General features: G+C 45.7%; 1 protein-coding gene across 6 annotated transcripts in view; it reads left to right on the top strand.

Annotated features, from left to right (window-relative positions):
• SCUBE2 (signal peptide, CUB domain and EGF like domain containing 2) overlaps nt 1-16,679 on the top strand; it is a 68,041-nt gene that overhangs the window by 47,292 nt on the left and 4,070 nt on the right. For 5 of the 6 annotated variants that reach the window (XM_027563232.1, XM_027563229.1, XM_027563233.1 and 2 more), the window contains 5 exons: nt 5,648-5,818; nt 8,135-8,302; nt 9,039-9,200; nt 11,815-12,012; nt 13,416-13,568. In XM_027563232.1, the coding sequence (XP_027419033.1) occupies nt 5,648-5,818; nt 8,135-8,302; nt 9,039-9,200; nt 11,815-12,012; nt 13,416-13,568 (852 nt within the window). The remainder of the gene's footprint in view (nt 1-5,647; nt 5,819-8,134; nt 8,303-9,038; nt 9,201-11,814; nt 12,013-13,415; nt 13,569-16,679) is intronic. The other variant, XM_027563230.1, reaches the window with a different exon arrangement.

Genomic DNA, 16,679 nt, shown 5'->3' with positions numbered 1-16,679 from the left:
CCAGCATAACGAATGCCTTCTCAATACCAACACTTGCATGGCCTCAAAGTTTCTTAAACTCAACATGTCTAAACAAAACCTTTTCTTCTCCTCCCTCACTCCACACCAAAACCCCCTTCACCCTCACCTCTTTAACTAGCTTCCCTGTTGCTTAGTTGCTCTAGTTGAAAGCCTCAGTTTTCTTGACCTCTCTTGTTCTGTCATGCTCCTTATTGAATCCATTAGCAAATCCTGTCAGATCCGCCTTTTTACCTGAGTCTAACTAGTTTTCTTTTCCTCTGTTTTTACTGCTCTGTTCCAAACCACCACCATCTCCTGCCCAGTCTATTGCAATGGGCTCTGAATTGTTCACATTACCCTTGCCTGCCTTCCATCTGTTATCCGCACGGCAGCCAGAAGATCTTTTAGAAACGTAAGTCAGATCATGTCCCTGCCCCATTCAAAACCTTCAGCACACTTTGAGTAAGGGCTAATTTCCTTACGGAGACCTTCAAGAATCTATGTAATCTGCCCCTTGCTTGCTTTTAGAGTTCATCTCCTATCACCCAGCACGTTTCACTATGTTCCTGCTGCACTGGCTCTTTTGCTATCAGGCAAGACCATTGCAAAACTGCTTCCCTCATTTCACTCTGATCTCTGCTCACAGAGGCCTTTCTGAGCTATTCTTCTAAAATAGCATTCATGCAGACCACTAGTCTTTGCCTTACTCTCTTCCCTGTTTGAATTTTCTTCGTTGCACTTACCTCTCGTTAGCATTCTACTATATATTTATTTGTTTGCTCATTTATTGCCCATATTCTCCACTAGAGCAAGAGCCCCTTTAGGGCAGGGCCATGTCTGTCTTCTCTGCTGTATCTCCAGCTCCTAGACAGTACTGGTGCTAAGTACTTAATTGAATAAATGAGTAGATGAATCTTCACAAGAACAACAGATGACATCCCGAGGATAACACCAACACTAAGAAAAAAGGGGGCTGGGGTAAATCTTTGGGGAAATATTTACATTGAGGGCAAAAGAGACATTTTAAACGCAGTGAAATCAGTCCCATTAACCAGGCATGAAGAAAACATAGCATACCCTGGGAAGTCAACAAGGAAGGCATCAAGCTGGGCTCCTCTCTCCGCCTCAACTATAAGAAAGTTTTCAAATAGGAGACCTGAGAACACACCAAAACCTGGACAGACATGACAAGTCAACCTCTTGACCCAAGAGGGTGCTATTTCCTGTCACTCTGAAACACTTGTTTAAAAGGTGTTCACGTCGGGATCCCTAGGCCACAGCACTGCCTCAGGTGCCATTGCCTCTGAGCCAGGACAAAGCAGCAGCTCCAAGAGACCCTGGGAATTCGTGTGGGCCGCCGGAGGCTCTCCAGAAGGTAGGGCGTGATCCTTAAGAAAACAGTCAAATGCTGGGGAGTGACCTCTATTATTAGGTTCACCATCTTAACCGCAGAGAGACCATAGTGTTTGTCCATAGCCTGAAATACTCAAAGGCCATGGTGTTGAAAAGAGGGCCAGCCTTCAGGTCTCTTTGTCACCATTAATCCTGGTCCCCACTGGTCTCTCCCTTTTGCATCAGAAAAGCTTTCTTTTTTTCTTTTTTTTGAAGAGGAGGAGAAAACAGCTGTGCGGGATTTGAGAACGGGATTTTAATGGTCACTGAAGACACACAAAAGCTTCGCTGTGATCGTGAAGTGTTCTGGGGGCGATTGGCTCCTTTGTCTGGGGCAGCAAAACAAGCCGGCTGCTCAAGGAGAAAAGAGATGCAACTGGAACTGGGATGGAGGTCTCTTGAGGCCAGATCTTCAGCACATTTGCAAAGAGCTGTTTTCGGGCATCTCTTCATGACATTTCAGAATTTCTTTTTAGTGTTTGGTTCATTTTTACCTTGAGAAAGAAACAAATTAATCTGGAAGGTTGTTGGCATGGATTATTTTTGTGGGTCTGTAGGTATTTCTCTCTGGAAGGAAAATAGAAACTGTGAGTGACGAGTTTGTTAATGTGGAGCAGGCCTTTCACACTGAGAAAAAAGAATCAGTGCTTTCTTTTCGGGAGGGGGTTGGGGGGGGTGGCCGGTGGTGGCCTGAGGGGCATTTCTCAGTTCTTTGCTCACTTGAAAAATTGTAGCAGATGTGGGTTATTGTGAGGCTTCCCAAAATGTAACCTTGGGGAAAAAAAAGGTTTTGGAGCGGGGGCAGTCAGTAGTTTTAAGGACGAGTGGACATCCAGAACAGCAGGAGTCCATTCAGTTACTCTTTACAGTAGGAACCAGGTCATTTTTATCCACTCACAGAGGGGGTCTTTTTCTGACAGAGGAACTGTGATGGAACAGACCAAGCTGATCTGACTCCAAGTTATGATTGGTGGGGCTGTTGGAATCACTGTTGTCCATATGGGCACTGTCCCTTTAGGTGAATGGGTGTTACAGAAACAGCCTTTCCCACAATGGACATGGCCTGGGCTAGAGGAGCCCCAGACAGCCTTGGTTTTATTTACTTCTTCCAGTCTTCATGACAGTTGGCTTGATAGAGTCATGAAGGGGTTAGCTCACATTTACTGTCTGTTGTAGGCACTGGAATAGTCAGGTGGGACCCAGGATAAAAATCCATGATTCCTAGTACGTAATTCAGCCCTGCTTTTCATGGGAGATGAGCTGAAACAGAGTAATTATGGAAACCATTATCCAGTAGGGCTACATTTAGAGACTAAGTCTGGAATTACAGGCTCTGTCTGCCACAGTTCAGTGCATCATATCCACTATAATGTCCTTTGCCAAGAAAGGAAGAGTTTAGTTCACTTATAATTTTTCTAAAAATATCATAAAATTAAATTAAAAAATGTGAATATTATAAAAGAAAATCCAAATAAACAATATAAAAAAGTATTAAGATTTAGATTTTAGTGTAGACTTTCTTGATTGATATTTTCATTGTAAAAGTAATATTTAAAGTGGCATTTTTCAGCTTACTATGATTTTTTTAGTCTCATTTTTGTTTTCTTTAGATTATGAAGTAAATAATGAAAAGATTTTTATTACTGGTAATAGAGAAAAAGTACATATGCAAATTGCACTTGTAGGGTAGGATGAAAACCAATATTACCCCTGACACACATTCAAGGGCTATAATAACTAATTTTATTGTGTGGTATTTTGTTTTGTAGTTCTGGGCAGCTTAGATATAAAAGAAAATGTGTTTATTCTGGTCAAACTCCCCATATGCCCCATAGAGAATCCTTGCAAAGTCTGGAATTGTGATTCAGTTGGCGCTTTTGTTCAATGATCTTTTTCCTCTTTAAACTCAAAGCTCTTGATCTCATTGTAGGTGTATTTCACAGATTAGTTGTGGAACCTTGGCAAAATTATTTAATGTCTCTAAGTCTCTGTGAAATGAAGCTAATCATAGCACCTTGCTCCTTTGGGTTGTTTCCAGGACTAAGTGAGATAATGTATGTAAAGCTTATTGCACAGTTGCCATGCCCATCTCCAGAGGATCTTCCTGACCCAGGGATCAAACCCATATCTCCTACATCTTGTGCGTTGGCAGCTGGATTCTTTACTACTAGCGCCACATGAGAAGCCCCAATAGATCACAAGTAGTCAATAAATGTTAGCCATCAGAAAGCCTGTTTGATGGTTCTGATGATGTTGTTTAAGTATTATACTAGGGAACCCACTTCAGTGTATTTACTTTATGTTCATATCCTAAATGGAGAAGGCAATGGCAACCAGCTCCAGTACTCTTGCCTGGAAAATCCCATGGGCAGAGGAGCCTGGTAGGCTGCAGTCCATGGGGTTGCTAAGAGTTGGACACCACTGAGCAACTTCCCTTTCACTTTTCACTTTCATGCATTGGAGAAGGAAATGGCAACCCACTCCAGTGTTCTTGCCTGGAGAATCCCAGGGACGGGGGAGCCTGGTGGGCTGCCGTCTATGGGGTCGCACAGAGTCAGACATGACTGAAGCGACTTAGCAGCAGCAGCATCATATCCTAAAATAAGATATAAGATGTTTGTTGTTTAACAACACCAAAAAAATATGATCAGAAGCATTAACTTCCTTGTAGTTTATTCTTTCAGGAGATGCTTACTAGGATTTGCTGTTTGTAATGTATTATTACAAATATGAAGCATCCTATTTTGCACTGCTCATCTGTAAGACACTTGAAATCACCCTCCCCTTAGCCAACAGTCAGTTCAGTTCAGTCGCTCAGTCATGTCTGACTCTTTGCGACCCCATGGACTTCAGCACTCCAGGCTTCCCCGTCCATCACTAACTCCTGGAGTTGCTCAAACTCCTGTCCATCGAGTCGGTGATGCCATCCAACCATCTCATCCTGTCATTTCCTTCTCCTCCTGCCCTCAATCTTTCCCAGCATCAGGTCTTTTCCAATGAGTCAGCTGTTCGCATCAGGTGGCCAAACTATTGGAGTTTCAGCTTCAGCATCAGTCCTTCCAATGAATATTCAGGACTGATTTCCTTTAGGATTGCCTGGTTGGATCTCCTTGCAGTCCAAGGGACTCTCAAGAGTCTTCTCCAACATCACAGTGCAAAAGCATCGATTCTTCAGCACTCAGCTTTCTTTATGGTCCAACTCTCACATCCATACATGACTACTGGAAAAACTGTAGCTTTGACTAGATGGATCTTTGTTGGTAAAGTAATGTCTCTGCTTTTTAATATGCTGTCTAGGTTGGTCATAGCTTTTCTTCCAAGAAGCAGGCATCTTTTAATTTCATGGCTGCAGTCACCATCTGAGGTGATTTTGGAGCCCAAGAAAATAAAGTACCCACAGCCAACAGAGAGTGAGCATTTCAAAACACAGCTTCTGGTCATATACCTTGCCTTTCAATGGCTCTTTCAGGATAAAATCCAATCCTTCAGGATAAAATCCAAAGGCCTGACACTCAAGGACTTTTTCAACCTATTTTTCTTCCCCAAACTTTCTTCCTTCCCTTTCCTCCCATATGTCAGACATGAATCTTTACAACCTACCCCTTTGCCTATCTGGGGAGCTCCTACTCATCCTTCAAGCCCTCTTGAAGATGTGGCCTCTTCTAGGAAGGCTTCTAGAATGCCAGTAGCCTGAATTAATAGCACCTGCTGCTGCTGCTAAGTTGCTTCAGTCATGTCCGACTCTGTGCAACCCCAGAGATGACAGCCCACCAGGCTCCCCCGTCCCTGGGATTCTCCAGGCAAGAACACTGGAATGGGTTGCCATTTCCTTCTCCAATGCATGAAAGTGAAAAGTGAAAGTGAAGTCGCTCAGTCGCCTACCTGTCTATTATTCCAATACCAATCCTATGTTCAGTGAATGATTTTCACCTTTATACTCCTGACAATCCCATGAAGTAGGGGATGTCATCAAGTGCTTGTGTTCAAAACTATTGAGGACCACTGTGATCCCTGCCCTCAAGGAACTCAAGGTTTAGGGAAAAAGGACCTGTAAACACCCCAGCAGAGGGTGACAGGGATAATGGCAGATGAGTGTGCACAAGGAACCCAGAGATGGCACATGTTCTGTATTCAGGGGGATTGTATAGGGAAGTGTGTGGTCAATGCCAGCAGTTGACCTTCATCCCCAGCACTCATACCATCCTTCCTTTGGCTCTGTCCTCTCACTGACCAGATCATTTCCCCCTTTGGCTAGTCAGTTGCAGGGCTGGGACATATTATGATGGAGCACAGGAACGCTGTATTTTATGTCCAAATGGAACCTTCCAAAATGAGGAAGGGCAAATTACATGCGAACCATGTCCAAGACCAGGAAGTCCTGGGACCCTGAAGACCCCAGAAGCTTGGAATGTGTCTGAATGTGGAGGTAAGAATTCTGTCTGTCCCTTCTTACTCCCCCAGTCTCTGAAATCATTGTTGAGACAGAAGGCATAAATAACATCTTAATGCAGAAAATGTGTACTACACCATGGAATTCCTACTGGTAGAAACTTTATTGGGCTCATCTTATTTGCTGAATAAATAAATGAAGACCTGATATAATACACTGGCAGAGAAAATGTGTATTTGTTGCAACTGCATGTTTCATCACTGTAAATAAATAACCTCTGAGACCTGAGTGATCAACCAGTGTGGAGCGATTCTCTGAAAATGTCAAAAAATGGAGAAAGTAGCTCTGATTATTTCAAGATTTCATCTCAAAGTCATAGCTTATTGCTTTTTTTCTTTAAATTGGAGGATAATTACTTTACAGTGTTGTGTTGGTTTCTGCCATATAACAACGTGAATCAGCCATAAGTATGCATATATCCCCTCCCCCTTGAACTTCCCTCCTACCTCCCACCCCATCCTGCCCCTCTAAGTCATCACAGAGCACCAAGTTGAGCTCCCTGAGTTATATAGCAACTTCCCACTAGCTGTTTTACATATGGTAATGTTTATGTTTCAATGCTACACTTTCTCCTTGCCCCACTGATTTTTTTAAAAGTGTCCATCTGGCTATTTTGTTAAAACTCCATGAAGAGTTTTTAATCATCTATAAAATATTAACTCTGGAGCCACGCTTACTTGGGTTCTATGGGCTTTTTTCCCTATTTTACTGTAAATGTCTTTATTAAACAGTAGAAGGGCCAGCTGTCCTGACACTCTGTGGGCTCAAATGGATGGTGTGATTTGATCTGGAAATTTTTAGGTGATGTCCAGGGCTGAGTGCACCAGGGCCCTGGCAGCCCTGCCTCTCTTTCTAGTGACCTCTGGGGCCAACTTTAGTTCCCACCTTAATGACTCCAAACTCAACTACAGGATCTTTTCTGATTTAAAAATCAGATCCTCAGACTGACTGACTGTGACTTCTAGCATAAACTTTGGCCGTGTTATGAAATCCTAAAACCAATGGTAAGATTGATAAGGAGGTACTTTGGGGGCATCTGTTCACACTTGTATGTGATCTCAATAATATACATATTTATAGTAAATAAGAACACTAGTAATAATAATTTATTGAATACTTACCTGTGTCAGGCATCATGTAGGCATTCATGGATAGTTCAGTGAATTACTCATGTGGTTGCTGTATCACTACAAAAACTTTATGAGGTTAAAGTGACTCATTCAAGGTCACACAGCCAAAGAGCAGAGGATTTAGAATCAGAACCCAGGTCTGACAGACTCCAGACTCCTCCCTCAGGTGTATTTGTTAAATACTGTTATATCTATAACTTATGGTTAGAAATAAAACTGTGAAAATTAATAGAGGAGAGAGGATTAGGAATATGAGACAACAGATTTCTTTTTATAGCATCTTGCTAGTGACGAGCTAATTCCTAAGTAAATATGTGCTTTTAGAAATACTTTTGTTTATGGCTGTAATTCTTGTCATAAACTAAAATAAATAAATAAGGTGTTTAAGGCTTCCCCGGTGGCACAGTGGTGAAGAATCCACCTGCCAGTGCAGGAGACACAGAAGACCTGGGTTCAGTCCCTTGTTTGGGAAGTCCCCTGGAGAAGGAAATGGCAACCCACTCCAGTATCCTTACCTAGAGAATCTCCATGGACAGAGGAGCCTGGCAGGCTACAGTCCATGGGGCTGCAAAGAGTCGGACATGACTGAGCGACTGAGCATGCACACACACACACACACACACACACACATGCACACAGGTGTTTAAATAAATGCCTCTGGGTCCCTCTGTTACTGTGGATGGGATTGGCTGTATTTAGTAGACTAAATGAGGGAGGCCAGGACTCCTCAATGTAAGGAGATGTAACTTAGTAAATAAAATTGGTAAAAACCGGTGGACCCTTCCATAACCAAGAGTCTTTTTATCCCAGGATGTAATCAGCTGGGTGACTGCAGGCAGAGAACCCTCTCTCTGGGGGCTCCAGCAGTGCAGTGGCTCCCTGGGCCCATGTAGTCCTCAGCCTGCAGCATATTCAGGCCTGCTCCATATTTCAGAAGAGTCAACACTTGTCTCCATCTTTGCCCTGTGGGTAAACATCAGGCACCCACAAGCCACTTCATCGGGGTCAGCCGAAGGGCAGGACAAGGCTTCTGCTTGCTGAGGTGGGAGCCGAGGTCAGCACAGGCGGACAGGCCTGACCACATCTCTCTGATCTCACTTGCAGAGAGGTGGGGCAGGCTCTCCCCGGGGGCCTTGCTCACCTAGGGTCATTCCTCCCCCAGGTCTGTGCCAACCAGGTGAATACTCTGCAGATGGCTTCACACCCTGCCAGCCCTGTGCCCGGGGCACATTCCAGCCTGAAGCCGGCCGCACTTCCTGCTTTCCCTGTGGAGGGGGCCTCCCCACCAAACACCCTGGAGCCACTTCCTTTCAGGACTGTGAAACCAGAGGTGAGGACTTGGCAGCTTGCCTTTTCCGCAAGCGGAATTTTCCTTTTGAGGACCAAGGAGTCTAGTACAGCTCCGATCAAGCCCAGCCCGAGGCGCCCTGTGTGGAACTCAGCGGCAGGGAGCTTAGGTCTCCAAGGCAATTCATTCCTGCAGGATGGGCAGGGAGCTCAGGAACTGCCCAGACATGGGCCTCCTTGCCCTCCCACCTTGGCCCCTTTGGATGGGGCTGACTGCAGGGAGACCGGGGAGAAGCACCCAGGTTTAGTCCCCAGCCTCCCTCTGCTCCTTCCTTCCAGGTTCCTCTAGCACCTCTCCCTTACCTAGAGCTCCCTGCTCCAGAACAGACCCTGCCCCTTCTCTGGAACCTTACCCCTTCCTGCCAGAGTTCAGCCTGGACCCTGGGGTCGGCTCTGTGCCCCTCCATGCTCACAAGCTGCTGTGCGTGAAGACAGCTGTGAGCATTCGTGTCTGATGGCACAGACCCTAAACTCAGAAGATACACCCATACTTCATTCCCTTTGTAATTTTCTCAGTGTCATGAGTCACAGGTCCCACCCAAGCGGGCTATTTAGGGAATTAAGTGTTGATTAGCCCCAGATTAGTAGGGAAGCAGTACTTCACTTGGGAATAAACATTTCTTTCATGAACTGTGAAATTTCTTGTGTTGCATTTGATAAAAACAGTCTTTTGTTGTTGTTGTTGTTGTTGTTCTCTCCACCCTCCCCCACTCCTGCAGTTCAGTGTTCACCTGGACATTTCTACAACACCACTACTCACCGATGCATTCGTTGCCCAGCAGGAACATACCAGCCAGAATTTGGAAAAAATCATTGTGTTTCCTGCCCAGGAAATACCACGACTGACTTTGATGGCTCCACAAACATAACCCAGTGTAAAAGTAGGTTTCCCTCTAAGGCTTTTCACAGTGGTGCTTAAGAGGGCAATGCCTGGGCCTCCCTGGGAGTGGGGATGGCAGGGGTCCATGGTTCACTCCGGACCATGGAGCTGCTCTTAGCCCTGCTCAGGGCTCTGCCGATCAGCGCTGGACCCTCAGGTGCTCACCTGTATCCATCCAGTCTACTTCTCCAGACAGGCAAGCTGTACTGGCTGTAATTTCCCATGAAGGGCAAAATGTCAGGTCAGCCCTGTTCAGCAAGCACTGTTTGAGGATCTGTACTGTGTCAGGCACTGCAGACAGAATGAGTCCTTGGTTCTGCAGCAGCACCAGCTGTGGGATTGCGGAGGAAGGAGCCACGCCCTCTGTCTGGTGCTGTGCTATGCTTAGTCCCTCAGATGTGTCCGACTCTTTGCAACCCCATAGACTGTATGTAGCCCACCAGGCTCCTCTGTCCATGGGGATTCTCTAGGTAAGAACGCTGGAGTGGACTGCCATGTTCTCCTGCAGGGGATCTTCCCAACCCAGGGATTGAATTCAGGTCTCCCGAATTGCATTTGGATTCTTTACTGACTGAGCCACCAGGGGAGCCCTCTGTCTGGAGAGATGAGGAAAGGCTTCAGGAGGGTAGGAGAAGGTTTTGACAGGGAAGGTTGGCAGAGAGAAGAAGAATGAGCCTCAGGCCCAGGAGAGCAGCTGGGAGGAAGCACAGACTCAGGAGAGTAAAAGGCTTTATGGGAGGAAACCCCTGGACCTGATCATGGAATGTGCTGCAGGGAGGCTGAGCAGACCAGGAAGGGAGGCCTTATTGACCAGAAAAGGAAGAAAAAGCATAACCTAAAAGTTGAGAGTTGTGTTTTATTTGGTACACAAAACTGAGAACTTAAGCCTGGAATGCAGCCTCTCTGATAAGCTGTAAGGAACTGCTCCAAAGAGGCAAGGGAGGAGCCAGGATACACAGCAGTAAAGAGAGACCAGGTAGTCGGAGCATCAGAAGACTACTGTTAATCAAAGAAAACCAGACGTCTGAAGTTAAGGAATTTAACACTTTTCTGTGTATGGGAAGATGCAAGCGTCTGGGCTCACTGATATCATTCCTTCGATATGCACCTCAGCTATCTGGGGCCAGTGCCCTCTGCTTTCTCATCCTGAGTCTCCTCAGGGTGCATCCTTTGGGGTGCCTGCAGTGTCTCGTGGCTTGATGGCCGCAACATCCTTTGTTTCCTGCTATGGCAGGCAGCATTTTTTCAGTGTGGTCTTGACTGCCAGGCTAGAGAGTTTGGTTTGTATTCTATAGGAATGGAGAGGTAAGTCATTCAACTTGTTGTACGGTTTGTTTGATTGTTGTTTATAACCACCATGTGAAATTCTCTAGTAAAGGCCAAAAGACAAACTAAGCTGATTCAGTGTCATTAAGACTGACATGAAGGGGAGCAGAAGGCTTCTCCAAACTGGAAGAGTAGGGGATCGGAGGGGTGAATCATTGGAATTTATGACTGGAAGAGTATCTAGTTTTCTCCCTATCCCAACGAAGTCCTTTTAATAACATCCTCATAAGTAGCTGTCTAGTCTCTTTTTGAACATTGGCCTTAACAGGAAGCTTAGTGCTGCTCATAATATCCTAGTCTGTTGGTAGATTAGACTTGGTCAGTTCACAGTGTGAGGAGACAAGGTTTTTCCTCCCTACCGAGATGAATCTGTCTCCTTGTCCCCCAACCCTGGCCCTCAGTTGTTTTTTAGTTCCTCGGGTGGCCAGTCAGGCTCAGAGGCATCCAGGGCTCTCCCCTCCCCTTTTTCTCTTCCAGGAACAAAAGCCTATTTATTTATTTTTTTCTGCCAGGAATAATAAATCCAAGTTACAACTAGAGAGGCCAAAGGTAGTCCCTCCAACATCTTCTGGAACACATTCACCTGATAGTTGTAAACGATAAGCTCCGTAAGGGCGAGAATATTTGTTGGATGAGTGGAGAGATAGTTAGTGAAGATGTGGCTGAGGTGGAGTGTATGTGTGTGTGTCTGTGTGCGTACCCACAAGTGTGTACCCACATGTCTTTGGTGCCAGAGGCGAATGTGTATCACGCCCCATACTGACTGATAGCTGAATGGAATTCTCTTCCCCACTTGAAAATAAAACATGGTCTTGACCAGAGAGAAAAGTGAGAGTATGGCTGTCAAGTCTTCACCAGAGATGTCTAGGAAAGGGTAGAATACCCTCTGCTAACAGTCAGCTCTGTTCTCCCTATTTTGACAGACCTGCCCGTTCTGTACCACCCGTTCTCCCAGTGCTTGGACTTCGTAAACAAAACAGTAGAAAATAAAGTTATTCTTTTGTTTCACAAACACCTGCCCCTGACCTTCAAGTTGATGAGAAAATGATGCCCTGGGAACTCAGAGGGGTGGGCTCTGTGTGGAAAGCTAATGTACTTGGGCTCTTAGCGGGGGTTGGGGGGTTGGGGGGGGCGCTGGTACAGACTTATCCCCACAATGGTGTCACTTTCTGGCCCTGTTCCTCCGTGGCAACAGAGATGCAGTGGTTCTCCCTAGCCAAGCGGGTGCTGGCCGTGACATGATGGTGGCTGTGTTGTACTTTCATGACTCATGGCATTTCCTCTTCCAGACAGAAGATGCGGAGGGGAGCTGGGTGATTTCACCGGGTACATCGAATCCCCAAACTACCCAGGCAATTACCCAGCCAACACAGAATGTACCTGGACCATCAATCCACCCCCTAAGCGCCGCATCTTGATTGTGGTCCCTGAGATCTTCCTGCCCATAGAGGACGACTGTGGGGACTACCTCGTGATGCGGAAAACTGGTGCGTCTCACTCCTCTGCTCCCCTCCCTTTCTGAGGCCAGCAGGGAAGCCTGATGGCACACCACCTGGCTTTATTATTTTAAAAATTTTTTATTGATATAGAGTTGATTTACAAGATCATGTGAGTCTCAGGTGTACAAAACAGTGATTCAGATTCTTTTCCCTTATAGGTTATTACATAATATTAAGTATAGTTCCCTGTGCTGTACCATATGTTCTTGTTGGTTATACCAGACTTTAAATGGGAGATGCAGGCCTGGAATGCCACCCTGTATTAGAACAGAGATGAGATATGAGTTTATAGGGCTTTCCAAGAAAACAAAATTTAGACAAAACCACAGGTTGAGACCTCCTGTTGAACCCTAGACGAAGCAGTGCTGCAGGTCGGTCTCCCCTCTGTGCTCACTGGGAAGCCTCTTCGGCAAGGACACAGTGTCAGTGAACCTCAGGGAGGGCTGATTTCAGGACTCCAGACACAGGCCTCACCCTGGGAAACAGCTCATGGCTTGGGCACTGACCAAGACCAAGGGCCTGGTCCAGCCAGGAGGGACCCACCTCCCATCCTGACACATGACCTGGTGTGCATAAAGGATACTGCCATCAACACAGCTTAGAGGCAGCATAGTGAGGAGGCTCTGCAGCCAGACTTCCTGGGTCAGAATCCCAACTCCACCTCTTATTAGTTCTATGATCTTGGAATACATTCTGGAACTTTCTGCCTCGGTGTGCTCATCTGTTAAAATGAGGATAATAATAGTTGCTACCTCATAAGGTTGTCGTGAGGAATAGATCAGTTTATATTTGCAAAGCACTGAGAATAATAATGGCGCACCAGGCCACCACAGAGTGTTTGCCATTCTTGTTAGTGGTTGCAATGCCTGAAGTCAGGTGTGAGTCTGAGTCCCGATTTTTCCACATATTGGCTGTGTGACCCTGTGTGATGCATATACTTAATCTCTCTATAAGTGAGGGAACCACTGCACCAACTTCCTCTTGTTTGGGGGAGGGCAGGGTTAAGTGAGATAACGTCCATAAAGTGCAGCGCGCACTGCCTGGTCCTAGGAAGCATGCAGCCAATGGTGGTGATTATCACTGGGTTACAGCAGGTTGGCGCTAGAATGTGAGGGCCCTAACTCAGCTCCTGCATGACTGCTGCAGCCTGAGCTGCTGCTCTTTGCCAGCCAGGGGCCTTGCAGTGAGCTGTCCCTAGGGCCCACCATCACCAGCTGCATCTACTAGATGTCCAGGACTAGATTTCCAGTTTCCTTCTGAGGACTCCACTGGTCCTGAAGAACCCTTGCACATGACTTGTTCTGTGGTCTGAGTGTCTGAAAAGATGAGTGTCCGTTGTCTGCAGGCTCAGTGGTGACTTGAACCCCACCCCCTCCAACTTCCCTTGGCAGCTTCATCCAATTCTGTGACAACATATGAAACCTGCCAGACCTACGAACGCCCCATCGCCTTCACCTCCAGATCCAAGAGGCTGTGGATTCAGTTTAAGTCCAATGAGGGGAACAGCGCCAGAGGGTTCCAGGTCCCATACGTGACATACGATGGTGAGCACTGTGAAGCTCAGGCTGCAACATGTGTCAGGAGCAGCTCTGGTTTGAACAGAACCCACTCTGGGCCAGCTGGCGGAGTGCTGACAAGCACACATGCTCAGCAATGCAGGCAGGTTATGGAGAAAGGACACTGCTGACTCACAAGTGCCAGTTTCTAAGCAGGTATTTGGAGACACTAACTACAGGCATGAAAGGATGTTTTCAAAAGTAAATAAAAGTGAACATAGCTTGGTGGGATGGAGTGTGGGCATTGGAGTTAGGCAGGTTGGGTATCATCTCTTTTGTGACTTTGTGATGTTACCAACTCTAGGCTTCCTTTTCTTAATATGTAAATGAAGATAGATAATCATTAGACTTAATGTGAGAGTTCAGTGGGATAATCCATAAAGAACTTGGTTTGGTGCCTGGCACATAGTAAATGCTCAGCAAATATTAACTTATTATGATTGTGGCTTTTCTTATATGGAATCCTAAGGATGGGGAAAAAGACCTGAGTTCTGGTCTTGTCTCTGCCACTAACTTGCTGTTTAACTTTGGGCAAGTTAGATGACCTCTGGTTTTACTTTCTTCTTGTTAAATGAAGGGGTGGCCGATGTGAGACCTGGGGCCCTATCTAATTCTGAGACTTGTGGGACAAACATTTACTAGGAACACAAAATGAACTAGATCCTGTCCTGGAGGGACTCATAACCTAGTAGGGGAAGAGTCATCTATTCATCATGAACTTATTCATTCATCCATGAAGCAAATATTTAATAGCATCTCCTATGCCAGGTATTGAGTGAAGAGCTGGAGTCATAAAATGCATATGGTATCATAGATGCTACAACAGGGCATGTACAAGATTCTGTATGAGGACAGAGAAGGGGCTGCAGTTCACTTTACATGGGTTTTTGGAGAGAATAAAGCAAAGTCTCAGGAGGTTTGAGTCAAAAGAATTTATAAGTTTTCTTATAAGCGGCAGGAAGAACATTCAGGAAAAGGAAATGACATGGGTGAAATGATGGAGCACTTGGCATGTTGGGGCCTGATGATTTGGCCCATTGGCAGGGTGCGCGGGACTCAGCAGTGAGAGATGAGAGTGGTAGGAGGCAGGCTTAGGCTATGACGAGACTCAAGTGCCAAGCTCGGAAGGGTAGACCTAATTGTATAGGGAGCCATTGAAGGTTTTCAGGCAGACAAGTATGAAAAGTTGCTGTTTTGGAAAGACAGTATTCTACGGAGTTCCTAAGAACACCTCACATAGTTTATTTCTAACATGTGATAAGATCTAGAATCATCATCTTGGTGCCTAAAACACGTCAGACACCAAGACAAGGGATCTCAGCATCAGATTCCTAGATGGACACACATGGCTCCCATGTGGCTCTGCCGGGAGACAGATCCTCCTCTCCCCGCAGGCAGCCAGCTGGGATGAGGAAGGCACCCAAAAGCCACGGAGAAGCCAAAACAAATGTCACCAGAGCTCACACACTTTAGTTCAGGCTGTTCTCAACTCTGTGACACATGAAAACATCTTGCTTTTTTAATTAAAAAAAATTCAAATAAAGAGTTGTTGCTTGAACCAGAGAAAATTACATATAACTCTGGTTAGGCTCATGAGAATGGATCTGGCACGTCACAGCAGAAAATAGTTGAAAAATGCTGCTTTGGCCATGCAGAACCTCTTAGGTCCTCACCAGAGCCTATTTAATATTTTTTCTCAACATATATTTCAGACAAATCTGATACGTGGTTCTAAACCCAGAAGAACAGCAATTGCATTGAGAAGGGGCAGCCGAGGCTGCTACAGACTCGCCCACTGGCCGGGAGAAGCAGGAGGGCCACAGCTGTGCTATCGTGTGCCAAACTCAGAACCAGTGCCAAGTGCGCTTGACCTGGCGCATTCCTCCCAGCCGCCCAGGCAGGAGATGCGACTGCACCTCTTTCCTGATTTATAGATGAGGCCGCTCTGGCTTAGAGATTTTAGTAAGCGCCTGAGGACACAGGAGGACAAAGTTGCAGGGCCTTTGCAGCTCCTGAGTTCTTACCTACGACACTGGAGTGCTTTTCCCATGACAACTGGAACAAGTGAAAAGACAGTCATTCTTAAAAGCAGAGGAAAGATTAAAAAAAACAAAACAAAACAAAAAAACGGTTCTTTTGAGGACTTCCCTAATGGTCCAGTGGTTAAGGCTCCACATGCCCAATCCAGAGCTCCCAGGTTCAATCCCTGATCAGAGAACTAGATCCCACATGCTGCAACTCAGACCCAGTGGAGCCAAATAAATAAATAAGAATTCAAAAAAAGATGGTGATCTGGAAGGATTTGTGGTGCCAGACAGCTCTCCAGCATAGTGACAGGCATTCCTAATGGTAAACTCCTCATCAGAAGGGGCAGATTCTCTGAGGGGCTAATTCTCTGAGGGGCTAATTCTCTAACTCCGCAGCAGAGGAATTCAAGATTTTAAAAAATGTACCCTTATTCATATTGTATAGTTTTTGTATTCACTAAAATTAAAGGATAAGAAGAAAGAGACCAAATGAACAGAGGACCAGAGACATTGTACAAACATGTATTCAGTTAGTAATTATGAGTCTTATCCTATGAATTTCCATTTCCCATCACTTGAGGAGGGGAAACTTTTTGAGAACTCCTCCCACACAGTTCCAGTGATGCTCTTATGATTTGTTTGGTTTCGTTGCACATGATATGCATACAAAGAGGCACTTCTTTTCTGCCTGGAATTTTAAAGAGATTGTGTCTTGCATATGCTTGATTTGAATTATGACTGTAGGAAATAGGCTAGACTTCGAAACGCTACTGCATCAAGGAGGATGATGGCTGAGAATTGAGCTTTGGGATTTAGCGACGTGAAGGTCACTGGGGACCCCGACAAGCAGTTCTGGGGGAGTCGTGGGGGCCACTGTTGACTGGAATGGGTTTGAGATAGAAAGAAAATAGAATTGGAGACAGTGAGTGCTGACAATTCTTTCAAGGAGTTTTGCTACAAGGGGGAGCAAAGACATGGGATGCAAGCTGGAGGGAGAAATAAGGTCAAGAGAAGGTTTTTAAAAAAACAAAAAACTAGAGACACAACAGCATGTCTGTTGTGCTGATGTGAA

This window comes from Bos indicus x Bos taurus, chromosome 15, assembly GCF_003369695.1.
Source record: "Bos indicus x Bos taurus breed Angus x Brahman F1 hybrid chromosome 15, Bos_hybrid_MaternalHap_v2.0, whole genome shotgun sequence".
NCBI classification, from domain to species: domain Eukaryota; kingdom Metazoa; phylum Chordata; class Mammalia; order Artiodactyla; family Bovidae; genus Bos; species Bos indicus x Bos taurus.
This window is presented reverse-complemented; position numbering and strand designations above follow the sequence as displayed.